Source organism: Hemitrygon akajei, chromosome 30, assembly GCF_048418815.1.
Source record: "Hemitrygon akajei chromosome 30, sHemAka1.3, whole genome shotgun sequence".
NCBI lineage: Eukaryota > Metazoa > Chordata > Chondrichthyes > Myliobatiformes > Dasyatidae > Hemitrygon > Hemitrygon akajei.
The window spans coordinates 6207310-6225703 of NC_133153.1; the positions used below are offsets into that span (position 1 = coordinate 6207310).

The 18394-nt window shown below is 40.9% G+C and overlaps 1 protein-coding gene across 1 annotated transcript in view; it reads left to right on the forward strand.

The window, feature by feature from the left end:
• Positions 1 to 17461, forward strand: part of myzap (myocardial zonula adherens protein) — a 97645-nt gene extending 80184 nt beyond the window's left edge. Inside the window, exons 8-14 of the mRNA XM_073032909.1 lie at positions 317 to 442; positions 1500 to 1628; positions 6361 to 6455; positions 7962 to 8067; positions 9271 to 9354; positions 11268 to 11368; positions 13884 to 17461. Of these exons, the coding sequence (XP_072889010.1) occupies positions 317 to 442; positions 1500 to 1628; positions 6361 to 6455; positions 7962 to 8067; positions 9271 to 9354; positions 11268 to 11368; positions 13884 to 13968 (726 nt within the window). The 3' untranslated portion in view covers positions 13969 to 17461. The remainder of the gene's footprint in view (positions 1 to 316; positions 443 to 1499; positions 1629 to 6360; positions 6456 to 7961; positions 8068 to 9270; positions 9355 to 11267; positions 11369 to 13883) is intronic.
• The last annotated feature ends 933 nt before the right edge of the window (positions 17462 to 18394 follow it).

Below are 18394 nucleotides of genomic sequence, written 5' to 3' on the forward strand. Positions count from 1 at the left end.
TGACTCTAAATTTGGAAAGCAACTACCATTATTTCTTTTCGTGAGAGAGACCCACTGTGAAGGACCTTAGTTGTTGCACAGAATACACAACGTATCCTTTATGGCAGGGATAACGGTTTAATCATTCAAACTGGGTCAGCTTCATCTGAGAATGGCCCCTTTGTTTCTTCTTTACTTAAGCTTGCACGCTTGCTACCTCGTCCACCGTTACCTCGTGCTGATTTCTAAAATAGTACAGTGTTTTGATACTTTATTTTGAAATCGAAGAGCATTTCCTTATTTACTAAACACTTCATTTCTTGTCAATGTGTTACAGATAGAAACTTCTCAGGAAGCCAATGCCAGTGCAATGAGGGAAATGACCAGAAAACTTTATAACCAGTACGATGATAAACTGAGAGAAGCGGAACAGAAACATCAGGCTGAAAAAGAAGCTCTTCAGGTCTGTCTGGGTACTAGTGGCGTGCTTCTATTCTCGGGGTGTGAGCCAGTTACCCCCGCCCCCCCCCCCACCACCTCTTGAGAAGCTCATGCTCCACCCTTCTCATTCTCAGTTTTTCTTAAATTTTAAAAACAGATTTCATCCCATCGTCTATTGGTCTCCCCCTCTCCCCATATATGTAAAATCTATCTATAGCTATCTATCTATCTCTTTCTTAATGGACATCTCAATGTGCTGGAAGGCTAACAAGTTTCAGGCTGACCTAAGGATCTTCCAGCAGCTCTTGATGTCTGTCCTGGTGTGTGCCTCATTCTTCACTCTCCATTTTGAAATAAGACTAATGAAGTTAAGTCCTGGGGGAGGTTCCGCAATGATCCAGCTTTTTTCAACCCCACCTCAGTGACACTGCCGTCTGTTACTGGAATGAGAATATTAAATGAGAAGTGATTTGGGAACTAGCTAAAATACCCATTGAAAGAAGGTCATGTTAACTCAAACTTTGTGATTCAGGAGGAAGGAAACAGGGTTATTGGAATCTGGGAAGTGTGCACCTGATTGGGTAAAGGTTGCAAAGAGAGTAAAAATGGAAACTGAGAAATGTGTCTGAACTTGCAGAAAATCAGGCAATTCAGCGGCAGAAACAAATGTCTTGGTGGAGAGAGCCCATACTTCCCTCCCAATTTGGAAATAATCTGAGACTAAAGTTATTAATGATCCTTAAATGACCCTCTTATCGTGATTAACTGTTTGTAAATAGACATTCTTTGATACAACAAAATAAAATGATTCTGTTTAAAGTACAATTGTGAAGGTACATTTAGTCAGTTAAATAGAGAACTCTAAGCCAGGAAATTTGGGGAGAACTTAATGCTTACTGCGCCCAATATGACATCACTGATAGAATTGCCCTTACACCTGGAGAGCAGGGTCAGATGCTCAGGATCTAGGCACAGTTTTATTTTGCTTCTTTATGTTAACTCCAGCACAGTTCTGTGGCTCTGTGCTGAGAGCCAGAAATGATGGGAATACAAATCGGGGTTTTCTTTTTTTATTGAAGGCACGAATAAATCAAGCTGTCCATGAACTGAAGTTAGCCAATGAAAAGATTTCGGCAGCAGAGCAGAAAATCGCAGAAAGGGACCAGAGGATTCAGGAGTTGGATCAACTCATTGCCCGAATGATGGAGGTATTATGAACTTGCATTATATTTCTTTAGAATGCTTCAGTCATGGCGAATAGTCTGCTGTCCAGCTGACTGTCTTCTGTTGTTATTATCTTCAAGCATGGCTTGAGCAGACTGCCTTGATGATCTGTTTTAAACCCCAGGGAAGACAACTGCATTCTTCATCCAAATCCTACAATGCCTCCAGGTCCTTGGGTGTGAAAACGCCCATCTAGTATGCCAAATGTCAATGCATCTCAGTGGCGCAAAAATATATGTTGGCACGTTAGGGCTCCTGAAACATATATATATATTTGGTGGAGTGAGTGTAAGTTTGCACAATTTGTTTAAAGATAGAGATACCGGCATCTGAATTACAATGATTAAAATGAAATGGGCTAGATGCTGTTTTCAAATTCTAGCGTGTGGATTTTCCTATCAATATTAGAAAGGTGAATGAAATTTGGACAAATATTAAAACATCCCAGTTTCTGTGGGTGGGATGAATGGAAGTAATGAGGCGCACCCTGGTACACATGGAAAAGTGCAGTGAGGACCTTGTTACTTCAACAGCAGGAGAAAGCCACATTGAAAGTTAGACTGTAGAATCAGTTCTGCATTGGAACCACCAAACTAAACGTAGGTTCAGACCTATGATAAAGTTAGGAATTCCCAGCAGTCTTGCAGGTTCTCCTAAGGACTCATTTCGAAATAGACACTACACTACATATTTCTGAGGTTGGTCACCTACTTATGACATCAAGAAGCCGATTCAGTCCCTTTGGCTCCACACTGGCTTCCAGCTCACTGCTGACATCTGGAGGTGAACCTTTGATAAGACAACTACATCGATATTCAACATTCAAACCCCAGGAAAAAGCACATAGCACTATGACTGATATTCTTCATGTTCAATATTCAAAGTAAATTTATTATCAAAGTACGTATATGTCACCATATACTACTCAGAGATTAATTTTCTTGCTGGCATTCACAGTAGAACAAAGAAATACAACAGAATCAATGAAAAACTAAACACAAAGACTGACAAACAACAGAAGTGCAAAAGAAGACAAACTGTGTAAATGCATAAAAACTAAATAAAACAAACAAATAAATAATAGTACGTAAGAACATAAGAAATAGGAGCAGGAGTAGGCCATCCGGCCCATCGAGCCTGCCCCACCATTCATTAAGATCATGGCTGATCTGTCTGTAAACTCAGCTCCATCTACCTGCCTTTTCCCCATAACCCTTAATTCCCCTACTATGTACAAATCTATCTAACTGTATCTTAAATATATTTAGTGAAGAAGCCTCAACTGCTTCCCTGGGCAGAGAATTCCACAGATTCACCACTTTTTGGGGAGGAACAGTTTCTCCTCATCTGCATCCTAAATCTTCACTCCTGAATCTTGAGGCAATGTCCCCTAGTTCTAGTCACACTTACCAATGGAAGCAACTTTCCTACTTCTATCTTATCTATCCCTTTCAAAATTCTGTATGTTTCTATAAGATCTCCTTTCATTCATCTGAATTCCAGAGAGTATAGTCCCAGGTGACTCAATCTCTCCTCATAGTTGTCAGGTCATTGAAAGTGAGTCCATAGGCTGTGGAATCAGTTCTGAGTTGAGGTGATTGAAGTTATCCATGCCAGTTCAAGAGCTAATAGCTGATGGTTATGTGGTGAACTACATATACCTGTCTGGACTGCTCCTGTGGCTCCTCCCACAGACCCCTGCTGACTGCTCCTGTGGCTCCTCCCACAGACCCCTGTATAAAGGCGACTGAGGCCTGTTGCCCAGCCTCATTCTCCAGGATGTAGTGTTGTTCATTCTTCCAGTCAATAAAAGCCGATACCTCGTTTCCTACGTCTCAGAGTGAGTTATTGATGGTGCATCAGGTTGAAGGGTAACAACTGTTCCTGAACCTGGTGGCGTGGGTCCTGAGGCTCCTGTACCTCCTTCCCGATGGCAGTAGCAAGAAGAGAGCAGGGACTGGATGGTAGGAACCATTGATAGTGGATGCTGCTTTCTTGTGGCTGCACTCCTTGTAGATGTGCCCGATGGTGGGGAGGTGTTTGTGTGATGGTCTGGACTGTATCCGCTACTTTTTGCAGGGTTTTCTGTTCTTGTGCTTCGGTGTTTCCCTACCAGGCTCCGATGCGATACATCACAGTGAAGTTTGTCAAAGTTTTACACTACACGCTGAATCTGCAAAAACTTCTAAGAAAGTAGAGGTGCTGTCATGCCTTCTTTGTAAAGGCATTCATGTACTGGTCCCAGGACAGGTCCTCTGGAATGATAACACCAAGGAATTTAAAGTTACTGACCCCCATCACCTCTGATCCCCTAATGATAACTGGCTCATGGGCCCCCAATTTCTTCCTCCTGCCGTCAATAATCTGCTCTTTGGTTTTGCTGACATTGAGTGAGAGGTTGTTGTTATGGCACCATTCCACCAGATTTTCAATCTCCCTTCCACATGCCGATTCATCACCACCTTTGATCTGGCCAATGCCAGTAGTCTCATCAGCAAGCTTAAATATGGAATTGGAGCTGTACTTAGCCTCACAGACATAAGTATAAAGCAAGTAGAGCAGGGGCTACACACACAGTCATGTGATGTACCTGTGAGGATGGTGATTGTGGAGGAGATGTTGTTGCCAATGCAAGTGAAGAAATGGAGGATCAAATTGCGCAAGGCCCAGGTCTGGGAGCTTATTGATTAGTTTCAAGGGGATGATAGTGTTAAATGTTGAACTATAGTCAATGAAGAACATGTTGATTTATGCATCTTCACTGTCCAGATGATCAGGGTAGAGAGAAAAGCTAATGAATGGCATCTTCTGTAATATTGCTGTCATGTAGCATGTGTTATATAACTGCCAGTAATGTTACCAACTAAACCTTTGGCTCTGCCTGCTCTCTCAGGATGATAGATGTCCCATGACACTATTTTGAAGAACAGGAAAGGTTGGTATGGGTTTATTATTTTCACATTTACTGAGATACAATGAAAAGCTTTGCTTGTATGTATCCAGGCAGATGATTGCACTGAGATGGTGAAAGTAAAAGGTGGACTGCACAATGTAGTGTTGCAGCTGTAGAGAAAGGGCAGTGCTGGTAAACAAATACACTGCAAGTGCCATAGTGAGGTAGATGAGGAGAGCAAGAGTTTATCTTTCAGTGTAAGGGAGGGCTGGAGTTAATGGAGTCTCAGACAATATTTATTCCTCAATCAGCACAACTAATATTAATAGTTACATTTCTGTCCCCGCATTGCAGTCTGCATTTCAAGCAAAACAAACTTTGGCTGTAAAGAACTTCGGAATATCTGGAGGTTTTGATAGGTTCTTTATAAATGATCTTCCTTTTGTTCTATTTACATGTTAACATCTACTTAGCCAAGTACTGTAGTCAACAATGTCTGATTTAGATCAATTAAAAAAGTGAGTAAAACACAAATGAAGATTCAGACTCTTTCTATGAAAACAGATTTTTCTACACAAAGCTCCCAAAAGAGATCATCTTTTTCCAGTTCTGTCATGTGATGGGATTTCCAGACGGACAGAGGAAAAGATTCAGAAATGTTTCAAAGCTTTTTAAAGTCTGTTGTAAAGTCTCCACCTTCCCTGGGATGTTCAGGCTCTATGAGGAGGAGTGGTGAGATGATGTAGAGACTGTATATAAAGAGCACATAGAAAACCAACTAAGTGACAGAAAGGTTGGAGCAACTCATCGCCTATCCACCTGCTACCATTCCCCCTTCACCCCCTCAACAACCATAATTACCACCATCATGCCCCTCCTGCCCCATCTGTGGAACAGCCCATAATTCTCATGTTGTCATTCAGACATCTTCCAATCCACTAAGCCATCGTGGAGACAAATAATCCTTAATCCTAAGGGACAACCTAAGAATTTTTACTAGTCTCAAATTTGTTGCTATCTCATCCACCTCTTCAAAAAAGATGCCATAGTGTTACGTAAGTGGAATTGAGACTAAAGATATCTGATTCCCTTTTGATATGTTCCTCATTTTCACTGAGATCTCAGTTGTATTTTGAGAGCTCCAGTGGGGTGGGGGTGGGGGGGGGGGTTGTACTGAGGTTATCTTAATCATAGGTTTGCCTGCAGATGTAACGATCTGCAGTGTACTCATTGGAGCCAACTTCTCCAACTTCTCCTAAGTCAGTGTGGGCTTCCCTCCCAATAGGCACTCCTGACTGGTTACCTTAGCGCAGGGAATAGCTTCCAGGTTCATCCATGCCTGATGCCCCACTCAGCCCAAGATTACAAAGTAGTCAGGACTAGGAGTAACAAAGGTCCATGCCTGCTGTTTGGAATAGGACATGGATGTCAGGGGTGTAGCATGTGAGGGCTGGATGTTCTGATGCATGCTCAGAACCAAATTTCCCACCTCAAGCCTGGTCCCAATGGACATACGTGGATGCATGTGTATGGGGAAAAAATGACCAGCTTAGGTAGAAGAATGGACACAATCTGTAGTCCTGCAGCCCAGCATACCAATTACTGCAACAGGGGAGGAAGGAATCCTCACATCCAAAAGCAAGAGAATAGCTTACCATTTCTGCTAACATTATTTAAATATAAACCAATTAACCATTTGGAAAATGAAGCTACAGATAATCTAAAGTATAGAAATGTTCAGTGTGTTTTGAAGATTGTCACTTCTATTTGGATGAAATAGCTTTAATGAAGTGATCTGACCAGTGTCTGATCCCTTGTTACAGGAGCGTCACCTTTTACAGCAGAGGTTACAGGAACAAGAGGAGCGGCTCCGACAGCACAGACAGAGAGATGAACCAGATGCACGGACCAGTGAGAGGTGCAGATAAATCGAGTCCAGCTCTGCATTCTTCACAGATGTGCAATGCAATCTCATAATTCAATTACATTTTTTCTTATTTTTCAAGCAAGACTACTTATTTACAGTCTTAATTATGTAAACAGTTCAGTGTTAATTAATTCCCTGTATATTACTATAACCTCTCTCCTTCCTGGAAAAATCCCTCAAGTGTAGTAACATTTCTGCACTACATTTATAATGCTGAAACTTCCATATAACACTTACCTCATTTTTTATTGTTAATCATGTTAAGTTATAGAAAAGTGAAGTGAAGGGCTGTGATTGGCCACAGGGTTGCTGCACAATACTTTTACTCCTGACTGGTGCATTTGACTTTACTCTGCTGCCCCATTTTAACTCTCATTATAAAGTTTCTTGTTATGCCCTTAAGCGATTCCACACAGCTCACAAGCAATAAATACTTCTGAGTAGAGTCACTATTGCTGAGGGGGCAAATGAGGCAGCCAAAATTCACCAGATAGGATTCCAGAACCAGGAACATTGTACGTGTTCAGTTAATTTGCTTGTGGTTGTGTTTATTGTAAGTGAATTGTAACCAGGACCAAGGTAGAGTGCCAATCAACTGATTCCTTCCACTTCAACAGGTATATTGGGATGGGAAGGATCGGTTTGGTGGAGCATTATTACCAGTTATTTGTATATTTCGGTCCAATTTGTCAGTCTGGTCAAAATTTGGAAGATTTGTCTGACAACTAAACACATGGTGAGATGTGGAAAGTAATTTTGAGAACGCTTAAATGAAGACAAATTGTTGGACAGCCATTCACCAGACTTCTGGTGAGATAGGGTGGTGTTACACAGATAAATATAAAACATAAACAAGTCAACGTGATGGCTGAGGGTGTCTGAATACACAGAAAGATAGAAGATGGAATGAAGCAATTTATTTCAAATTATTCAATCAAAATTCCAGTGGGCATCAGAAACCTTGATAATCCATGGAATCTCATCTCTTTACTTGGTAGTGTATTCCTACCCTCAATAATCTAAATTATTGTTTCTCTTTCCTTCCTTTCCCTTCCTCCTCCCTCACTCCCATCTTCCACCTCCTCTCCTTCCTCCGTACCCCCATCCTTCCCTCTTCCACTCTTTCTCTCCCCTACCCTTCTCTCTACTTTTCTCAGCCTCTATTTTTCTTTCATCTTTTCTCTTTCATTGTCTCCACACGGGAGTAGGTTCTATCTTTCACCAAGAAGCAAAAAGCTCCCAAGATTACTATACCCTTCCCCCATAGGAATAGAATCCCTCCGGGCCTCTTACACCTTGCTCCAATTATTTAATTGGAATTTCGCCTATTGACTTTGGCAATTGGTAATCAATCATATTACATTTCATGAGGCACTTCAGTAATGGGGAAGAATGTGGGGGCAGAGCAGGGGCAGGCTCACCAGCCAGCAGATTTATGGTCTTGTGGAAACCTCTGCATCATTTGACATAATTTCTGTTAATCCCTGGCTGTGTCAGGTCCCAGAAAGCGGAGGAGGAAGCTGCCAGTCTGAGGGAAAGAATTCAACACCTGGACAACATGGTGTACTGTCAACAGAGGAAAGTCAAGCAAATGATTGAAGAGGTGGGAAAAAGACAACTGTTCCTCAGTTTGATGTATCACTGTGTCACCCTTTTAAAAAGCTCATTAATGTTATACACTATACATTAATAGCACACTTACATCCATGCATTTAGAAAACAGTTCAAACCTCAGTAAAGTGCTTTGAATCTTTTACATTACCAAATTATTGTCAAGGTATTTCCCATTTAAGGAGTAATGTAGAGGGCTTAGTCCATTCTGATTTGACGTGACTGGTGCTGATAAGGTTTACAGTGATCATGCTGGAATTGAAGATCACTGTTATATCCCATTTCTGTTCCTGTGCTGCTTGCCTGAAAACAGCAATGGCTTCAGTTCATGCAATGGTATAAAGAATGAATGGCTTTAATAGGGCATTCTTTTTTTAATATAACTGGATGGCTGGTTTTTTGCCACTAGAAGCTGCCATGGAGCTGAGTTGGCCTAGGACTGGAGCTGTAAAAGACTGGCCAGCAGGAGGAGCTGTGTTTCTGTGTCTCCCTGTTCCTTTCCTTTTTGGGACAGAAGATTTGTTGGTACTCATTCCATGTCTGTCATCTGACAAGAATTCAGTGCTGAAAGCCAGTTACTGGCACACTTCTTTATGCACGGGATATGATGTCTTTAATTGCACTCAAGGTGGTGGAGAGCTACCAACTTGAAGCACTGCATCCCTCTGGTGTTGGTCCTCGCAGAGTGCCGAGAAGTGGAAGGTTCCAGTACAATGAAATTGTGGTGCTACATTTCCAACTCCGAATGTTATATGATTTGCTCTCCTTGCCCTTTGTTGTGGAGGTCATGGGTTTGTGGACTGCTGTCAACCATGGCCTGGTAGTGAACTTTGTGTTACAGGCTGACATGGCGAAGGGAAGGAAAGGATGTTTTAATGTAGTGGATGGAGTGCAAGTCAGGCTCTTCTTTTCAGCCTCTGGCAGTGCACTTCAATTGTATGTAGCACTGACTCTGAAAAGCTACCAATGAAGTAGCTGAGAATGGTGCATCCAGGAAAATCAAGGATAGTTATTTTGATGAAGAAGGCACAATGTACAACTCTACAGCAACCTCAGATCAAGTATCACATTGTTAGAAACGCTCATCTCATTACTGAAATCCAAACATTGACAACTGTTAACAACATTGATAATGTTAATATGCTGGTGAGGCTGACAGTTCTGCTATATGTTGATTTTTGTTTTGGAACTCCAGGTTGAAATTCTTAAGAGCAAAATCCAACACAAAGATGCAATTATTGAGAGCATGCAGGAAAGGATTTCTTTCTTGGAAGCTGAGGTAAGGACTTGAATATTTCCTGTATATTTAAAAGCAAATTCTCTTTTCAATGATGACCTTCTGATAGACAATTAAAGAATTTCTTCTTCCAATTACTTTAGCCCACTTCCACCACCCTAAGATTATTTTTAAGAACTTAAGACATTAAAGAATTTTTTCCCTTAAATAAGTTCTTTATTTCAATTTTGGTCTTCCTTCTGGTTCACTCGCAACAGTGTCCTAAAATTACCATTTTGTTTCTACAACCTTCTGCGTAGAGGCAGACATGTGGGAACCCTAAATGAATTAGGGACGGAAGGCTTGGTCAGGGCAGCTGCTCTTGAGCTTTCTCCTCTGCTCCCTGACGGCACAATAACAACAACCTGCCTTAATAAACTTGGATAGATAAACTCCGCAAGGTCCTTCTCAGTCGTGTCAACAGATGAAGCTGGATGTTGAGCCATATGAGGGATAGAAACTTCAGAAAAAGTTTGGAATTCAAGGGCGACCATAGGGTATTTGAGGGTGCTGGGGGGAGGGGGGTTATCGAGGTTATTCTGAAGCGTGAGGTCTAAGTAACTGAAAACATAACTGTGAAATGTGGACCAAATGTGGCCAGAGAGTTTTGTAAAAATCCATGGAGGTACGAGGTCCTGAAGGAATTTAAGATGAGCATAAGAATCATATGTTGGGATTATCGGGGAGTGGGAGTCAGTGGGCTACGATGGAAGAGGAGCTGAGGTTAATGAATTGACATTGTTATGGCCAGGTACTAAGAAGGTAGGAGGAAGATTCAGGTTCATGACTGGTGCCAGGCCAATGTCACTGGATGTCCAGCTGCACCCATTCTTTCAGGAACTAAAGTGGAAAATCTGTCAATGAGTAAAAATACAAAGTAAAGCAAGAAAACACTTAAACGCTTGTACTTCTGCAGAGCTGGTGTCCTGAACTGAAAACTTTTGCATCTTGATTGTTGAGAATGAGAAACAAATAAAAAAAAACATCTTTCAGGATATTAGCCGGCTGGTGGCGTAGTAGCGTCAGTGCCGGACTTCAGATTGAAGGCTCCCGAGTTCGAATCCAGCCAGTTCCCTTGTACACTTTCCATCCGTGCTGGGTTGAGCGTCGAGCTAGCAACTCGACCTCCTAAGGAAGCCTGCTAAAAAAAAATGTGATGGCGTCCTGATGACTCCACTCGGAGTTATGGGCTTTCTTCTTCTTCTTCTTCAGGATATCCCTTACATTGGTGACATTAATGTTTCTAGTTCTGAGGTGTTTGTTTACAAAAGCTCACAATTGAAGTACAGTCCTGGGCCATTAGAATTGTTGAATCGTGTGGAATACTGAGCAGAAGTGAGAACAAGCTAACTACAAGTTACGTCTTTACACTATTCCCACCCTAACTCATTGTTATTCTCCCCACGCATTCCCGTCAACAATCCCAATCCCTACTTCTTACCAACAGACTTGGCCAATTAAGCTGCTAACCTGCACATCTTTGGGAAACGGGAGGAACCTTGAGCACAGAGAGGAAACCCAGAGAGAGAGAGGGAGAACACACAAACTCCAATTCTAAGAGAATGGCACAGGAGTAGGGGTAGAAGTCGGGATAGGAGATGGCCTCAGGTGGTTATCCAGAAAATAATCAGTAATGAAGAGAATTTAAAATAGGAGCAATGCAGTAGGGTTATAGATTATATAGGACAGGATTATAAAGTAACATGACATAAGTCCTATAGAATGAATTATAGATCAAATTGAAGTGTATACATGAATAAATGACAATAGTCGAGCTCACAGTTTTATTAATACAAAGTATTAATTGATTTCTCTACTCAGTTGTGCACATCCCTGAATTCAGATGTAAACTACCCCCAACAACTAGATTCTAATCATTTTCTTGATGTGTTTTTACTGGTGCATTTGATCTCTAGAATAAAGAACTACAAGACAAACTGGACTACATGATGTCACTGGATCAACAGAGAACCGTGGAGACCAGGGAGCAAGCCGTGTCTTGTGATATTCCCAGCAGGTAACCTCCAACTCCTCCAGCTTCTCTCCTGCAATATTTTGGAATAAGGAGAAAGCGACTCTCCAGGGGAAGTTAAAATTTAATGTCTGACACCCTTATGCAAGGGAGATGCAGGATCCAGGGGGCTGGGGTGGAGGTGTTGGCCCATTCCTATCAGGGCCCAGGCAGAAAGGTGGTCATGCTAAATTAATTCAATAGACAATAGGTGCAGAAGTAGACCATTCAGCCCTTCGAGCCTGCACCGCCATTTTGAGATCATGGCTGATCAATTCCTATCAATACCCGGTTCCTGCCTTGTCCCTATATCCCTTGATTCCCCTATCCATAAGATACCTATCTAGCTCCTTCTTGAAAGCATCCAGAGAATTGGCCTCCATTACCTTCCGAGGCAGTGCATTCCAGACCCCCACAACTCTCTGGGAGAAGAAGTTTTTCCTTAACTCTGTCCTAAATGACCTACCCCTTATTCTCAAACCATGCCCTCTGGTACTGGACTCTCCCAGCACCTTGCTTCAGGAGGGGAACAAAAGATGTTTTAACACAAGAGACTCCACAGATGCTGGAAGTCCAGAGCTCATACACAAAATGCTGGAGGAACTCAGCAGGTCAAGCAGCATCTATGGAAAGGAATAAATAGTCAAAGTTTTGGGCTAAGACCCTTCATCAGGACTGGAAAGGAAGGGGGCAGAATAAAATGTGATGGGGTGGAGAAGAACAAGGTGAAAGGTGAAGCCATGTGTGTATCAAAGGTAAAGGGCAGGAGGAGGGAATCTGATGAGAGAGAAGAGTGAACCATAGGAGAAAGAGAAGAAGGGTGTGTTAGGCAGGTGAGGAGAAGAGGAAGGAGGTCAAAGTGGGGAATAGAATAAGAGGAGGATCGCATTGTTGAGCACCTTTGCTTCATCTGCAAAAAGTGGAATTACCCAGTGGCCAACCATTTTAATTCCTATCCCCATTCCAATTCCAACATGTCGGTTAATGGCCTCCTCTACTGCCATGATGAAGCCGCTCTCAGGGTGGAGGAGCAACACCTTGTCTAGGTAGCGTCCAACCTGATGGCATGAATATTGATTTCTCTTTCCGGTAATCTTTTAAAAAATTTCCTTGTCCTTTTCCTCTTCTTCTATTCCTCACTCTGGCCTCTTACCTCTTCTCCTCACCTGCCTTTTACTTCCCCCTGGGTCCTCTCCTCTCCTTTCTCCAGTGGTCCACTCTCCTCTTCTATCAGATCCCTTCTCCAGCCCTTTACCTTTCCTACCCAACTGGCTTCACCTATCACACTCCAGTTATCCTCAATCCACTCCCCCCACATTCCCTTTTTATTCTGGCATCCCCTTTCCTTTTCAGTTCTGATGAAGGGTCTTAGCTCGGAACGATGACTGTTTACTGTTTTCCATAGATGCAGCCTAGTCTGCAGAGTTCCTCACGCATTATGTATGTTGCAAAAATGATTGCATCTTCATGGTTCATTCAGAATTATTTTCCAGTAACTGACGTATAGTCACTCTTTTATTGGAGGGAATGTGCACAGCAAGGTACCACAAGCTCTCTAGACAGTCTGAATGCAACAGAGTACAATTGTGCTTCTTTCAAACAAGAGGCTAGGAATCTTTTAATGCTCCAGAGAAGATGAACGGGGCTGTTGCACTTCACTGAGAGTGGTGCACGGGAAAACCCAAACTTCTGCATCAGATCTCAGGAGTGAGATTCATGCTGCAAATATTTCAATCCTAACAAAAATATTTAAAGCATAAAGCAGAAATAATTGCATAGTTTGAAATGTAAGTAGAACTTCATGAAAGTGCACAGAAGTAAGCCATTCCTCCTGTGCTGACTCTTTGAAATAACCATCCAAGTAATTTTGTTTGCCTGTTGTTTTCTCATCAACTGGCAGTTTTCTTTTGTTTTCAGTTGCATAACCTATTTCACTCTGAAAGTTATGATTTTCTTCCACCATTCATTCTAACACTGTGCTCCAGATTAGGATGAAACTTATCTCATTCTCTCCAGTCCTGTCACCAGTCATCAAGGCTCTGTCACCTCAGATCACTAAATCTCCTGCCACTGAAAAGAGATTTTTCTAATGAAACGCTTCATAATTCTCAGCTTCCAATCAATCTCCAATCATCCTTTGCTGCTCTGAGGAGAAGGCCCCCATCTCTACACAATTTAAGTCCCTTTTTCCCCCATTTACTACCTTAATAAATCTCTTTGATGGCCTCTCCTAGCTCCTTGATGTAATCCTTGATGCCCAGAACTGAAAAAAGGTGCTTTAACTGGAGTATAACCAGGGACTTCTGAGAAATTAACAGAACTGGGTTGTCACTCTACACCTGTGCAGAAAACAGACAAGTTAATTGTGCAGAATAGCCAATGAATGGGTGTAAGTATGAAATGGCAAAAGGAGGGAGGAAACCAAGGAGAGAATGTGAAAATCAGCCAATAAATATGATCTCTCAAATGCAGTGTGTGGATGAAAGCTAACAAATGTATTATTTGCAATTTATTGGCACAGGATTACTCCAGTGACAAGCAATCACAATGTATCCACCCCGTACATGAGGCTCTTGGAATTTAGTCTAGGGAAAGAGACACTCTGACCGTCCTGCTCTTTTAATGCTACTGATGTCTGGTGGAATGTGTGGGCAATCCAATGGCAGCCATGCCTCAACTGGTTTGACTGAGTTGGTGCCTCACAGAAGTGGTTTGGTAACGTGAGTGCAATAACATTAAATGGCACAATGAAGGCTAATGTCTCTTTGCATCAACCCGTGCACATCAAACTGTATGTAAGGTACATGAAATGAACAAAAAAAAATGCAGTATTTATTTTCAATATTATTATAATATAAATTTTATGCTTGTTATTTTGGTTCAGGAACTGAAATTAATTATTTTTAACTAAGGTGATATATAAATGCAGAAAAATAATTCTTAAAGGGGTTTTACAGAGAGTTCTTGAGTTAAAAGCTGTTGCTTAATTGAAAAATAATTTCAGCCACTGTTCTACATTGTAGGCTGAAGTGCCAATGTCATGCTGAACTGTTCTAAAAGTTACTGCCTGGTATTTAACATTGGAGCTGTATGTGAACCATTGTTGTTCTGATTCATTCTCAGAATAACTTACTATTAATTCTGAAGTGAAATCGGTAGCATAGAGAGCACAGCCTAATGGAACCTTACCAGAGAGAATTGGATATGGATTTGTAACAATACTTCTGAGTGGGACTCGATGGGTAGTACTCCAAAGGAATTGGCGAAGGAGAGATGTCCTATTTAAGATGGAGTTCACAGCAGGTTTTCTGTCTTGGGGGTTTGTGAGTCCAAAGGCCAGTGAAATCAGAATCATTGAACACGCTTGAGAAGCAGGATATGAACATTACTGGCAACAGGCAGCAGTGTGGAGTTGAAGTTACGATTTTTCAATGGCAGTACAGGCTCGAAGGGCTGAGTAACCTCCTGATTTGTATCCTGTCTATAATGGAGCTCAAACCAGTGACCTATTGCCACCAGGGGGGGCTACGCTGGCTGTTTGATTGGTAAAAGTTATAAATCACTGATTCGTTTTCAAGATAACAGAGTGATAACGGAAAATGGATGGGCAAGGTGCCATAAGACAAGACTAACTTCAAATTTATCATTATCAAGTAACCTGGTCACATCTCTGTGACATCAGTTAGGCTAGATGCCGAATAAATTGGTTGTATTGGTAATCATATCATGAAGAGAAGTACATGTAAAAGTTGCAAACTAGATGTAACTCTGATTCCACAATAAAGTTTGCAGCTTCTTCTGTCTGTTTAAAAGGAAGTTGTTAAGGTAGGCTTCTGCTGTTTTGAGCTACTTTAATAATGAAATATTTTGTTAAGTAGCGCCGATGAAAGAACATGCAAACTGCTCACATGGGATAATTCACTTTTTAGATTTGAGTATGTAATAAAGTTGTTGATGTAACTTTATACAGAAAGGCAGAAACCTTCAGACCCTGTTACTGAGATGAAAGTAGCTACAATGCCATAAAATGGAAGAGAAGTGAACTGCTGAAATCTGGTTTAAGTTAAAATTCTGTGTGGCTTGGGGCAGAATTAAATGAAAACAGAAACAGTGTTAGGAACCTCAGTTGAGGTAAATAGTGGAGACCAGTCTGGCCATTGAATTTAACTGCACTCCATGCTATTCAAACATTTAATGTTATCCTTAAAAGAACATCAGCTTATTTGAGTTTAAAATCACCTCAATTTATTTGATGAAAGGAAAGAATTTACATTTAGTTATTTCCTTTCACTAACTCAAACCCTCCAAAAGCATTCTCTAGCCAATGTAGAAATCATCAGCGCCAAAATGGGAAGATCCCACACAATTAAAAAAAACATTAAACATCTATTTTGTTGATACTAGTAGATAGGTAAGCATTTTAAGTTGCAAAGAAAGCAGAGAGATTGAATGACACACATGATGGAGGAGCTGGCTGAGTGAAAGTGGTGAAAGATTGTTAATTATACCTGGTCTGTCCGGGTGAGGTGTAAATGGTGGGAGATGAACGAGGACAGAGAGAAAAAATCCTGGCATTGTGAGGTCATGAAAATCTGTAGTTGCTGGAGATGTTCAGCAAAGTAGACAGCAGCATCCGTGAGGACAGAAAAACAGGTTTAACATCACAGCTAGTTTTGAAACAAATCAGAAAAACTCGCTACCTAAAATTGTCAATTTCAATGTTGAGTCTTGATTTATCAACCATCAGAGTGCATTATCCACAGCACCCCCCCCCCCCCCCCCATCTTTGGTTCTATTGTGCAATAACCATTAGGCCTGTTTATGTATTTGCATCTCTTGGGTGGGGCTTAAATTTATTACTCATCAGCTGTAGAAACATTGTCCTTTTTCCAAAGCTGGAAGTGATCAGCTTCCAAGAACTCTGTGAGGTTGAGGCGGGGACTCTCAAAACATTTGAGAAGCATCTAGACAAGCACTTGAATCATGAGGCAGAGCAGAGTACAGCCAAGTGTAGTTAAATGGGGTTAGTACAGACTGGTACTTGATGGTTGTCACAGATGGTAGGCTGAAGGGCAGTTACTAGGCTATATGACACTATAATCCAGTCAGACAGACTGATCATTTCCATCACTGCCATGATTAATGCATTGGTAGAAGTCACAGGAGAGTATTATTTACAAATATATATTGAGCACCATTTTTAAAAGTGGCTTCTGTTGTCTTTAACATTCAAAAGCAACAATGACAGAATTGGTCAAAGGAGGAAGTTCCCATTTCAGATTTAGCCAGAGGGTTTTCTTCATGTAAAACAGAGCTATTTCCTTTTTATATGAGTGTGGTATCACCGTTAGAAGAAATCAGATCCTGTGCATGTTATTCCAGCTTGCTTACTGACGTCACATTGTATGCTTCATTGCTCATATTGTAAATTCTACAGCTGTAGAGCTAGTAATGAAAATAAGGAAATCTTTCCACCCTTTTGCATTGTTACAGTTAGTGAAAACAGGTGGGCTAGCTGTTAATGAATGCTGGAAATCTCAACACATTTACATGTGTGTAGGCATCCATTTCATAGATGCAGAAACTTCCCACCGAATTCCTGGTACATTTGTGCTAATTAGGCAGAGAGAGCAGGTGCACATCGAGAATTCCCACAAAACTGCTAATAAATCTGTACTAATTACCAGTCAGAGTGAGGATAAATTCATTGAAAGAAGCAGCAGGAGTTGGCTGCAGTTTTCTGGTGAGATTTTCTGGCTTGCATTTGGGCTCATTCGCACTCTAACCACACAAATCGTGTATGTACATATTCGTAGTGGACAACGATCATTACTTGGTTTGTGATGGTCACATCATTTGCATATTTAAATATTGTATTCAATAGAGTGATTTCAATAAAAAGATCTTCATCTAATCTTTCAAAATTGAGATATCTATATTTTTATTCAAGTTATCAAAAGTCTATAAGATAATGTATAAAAACAAAGGTACAATATAATTAATAAAATATATTTCATTAACAATATTTAATATTTCATTCTTTATAATGCAAAATATCATTTTAATGTTTTCAGTATAATAAATGAAGATTTAATCAAATACATTGTCATTTTGTCAGTTTTGTCCAACCTGGTACTGTATAAACAATTTAAAATTTCAGCTTAAAAGTCAGAAAAATATACTATTTTCAAAACTTTTCTCCATGTTCTAGGCCTTTCAAAATGCATGAGGTTTCAATGAAATTCCCTCATTCTTTGAAACTTCAGTGAGTACTGGCCCAGAGCCATCAAACGCTCCTCATATGCTAACCCTTTCATTCCCAAGATCATTTTTGTAAACATCCTCTGGACTCTTTCCAGTGTCAGCACATCCCTTCTTAGATATGGCTCACAATACTCCAAATGCAGTCTGGCTAATACCTTCTAAAGCTCGGCATTACATCCTTGCTTTTATATCCTCGTCCTCTCAAAATGAATACCAGAATTTCTCCAAGCTAGGACAAGCCCAATACATATGAATAAGAGAGGCCTCGCCCCCTTTACACTTATCACAACAGGGACTAATATCAGTTTAGAACAGTGACAATTTAGTTTTGGACATATGAGTCCTGTGTACCACCTTGAACTGTAAAAGGCAGTGGCGAGCATATAGAGAAGTTGAATTAACTGACTTGAGAATTGAATCCCAAACCTCGTCGGACAAAAATATAAATCATGCTCCCAGGCAGTTTTAATTTTGTTGAAGGGGCTCGCTTCAACATCATTAACATATCTCGAATAGTAGAAATTAAACCTTTATCCAATGGATTCATACGAAGAAACAAACCACAACATTTCTAACGGGTAACTCAGGAAAGCTTGGTATTAAAGGGTTGATAAAATGTCTAATTTGGAGATATCTAAAGAAGTGAGTGTTGGGCAGGCCAAACTTTACAGACAATTGTTCAAAAGTTGCAAAACACTTGTCTATGAAAAGATCTTCAAAGCTCCTAATGTCCTTTTTGTGCCAGTCTAGAAATGTTAAATCCTGCAT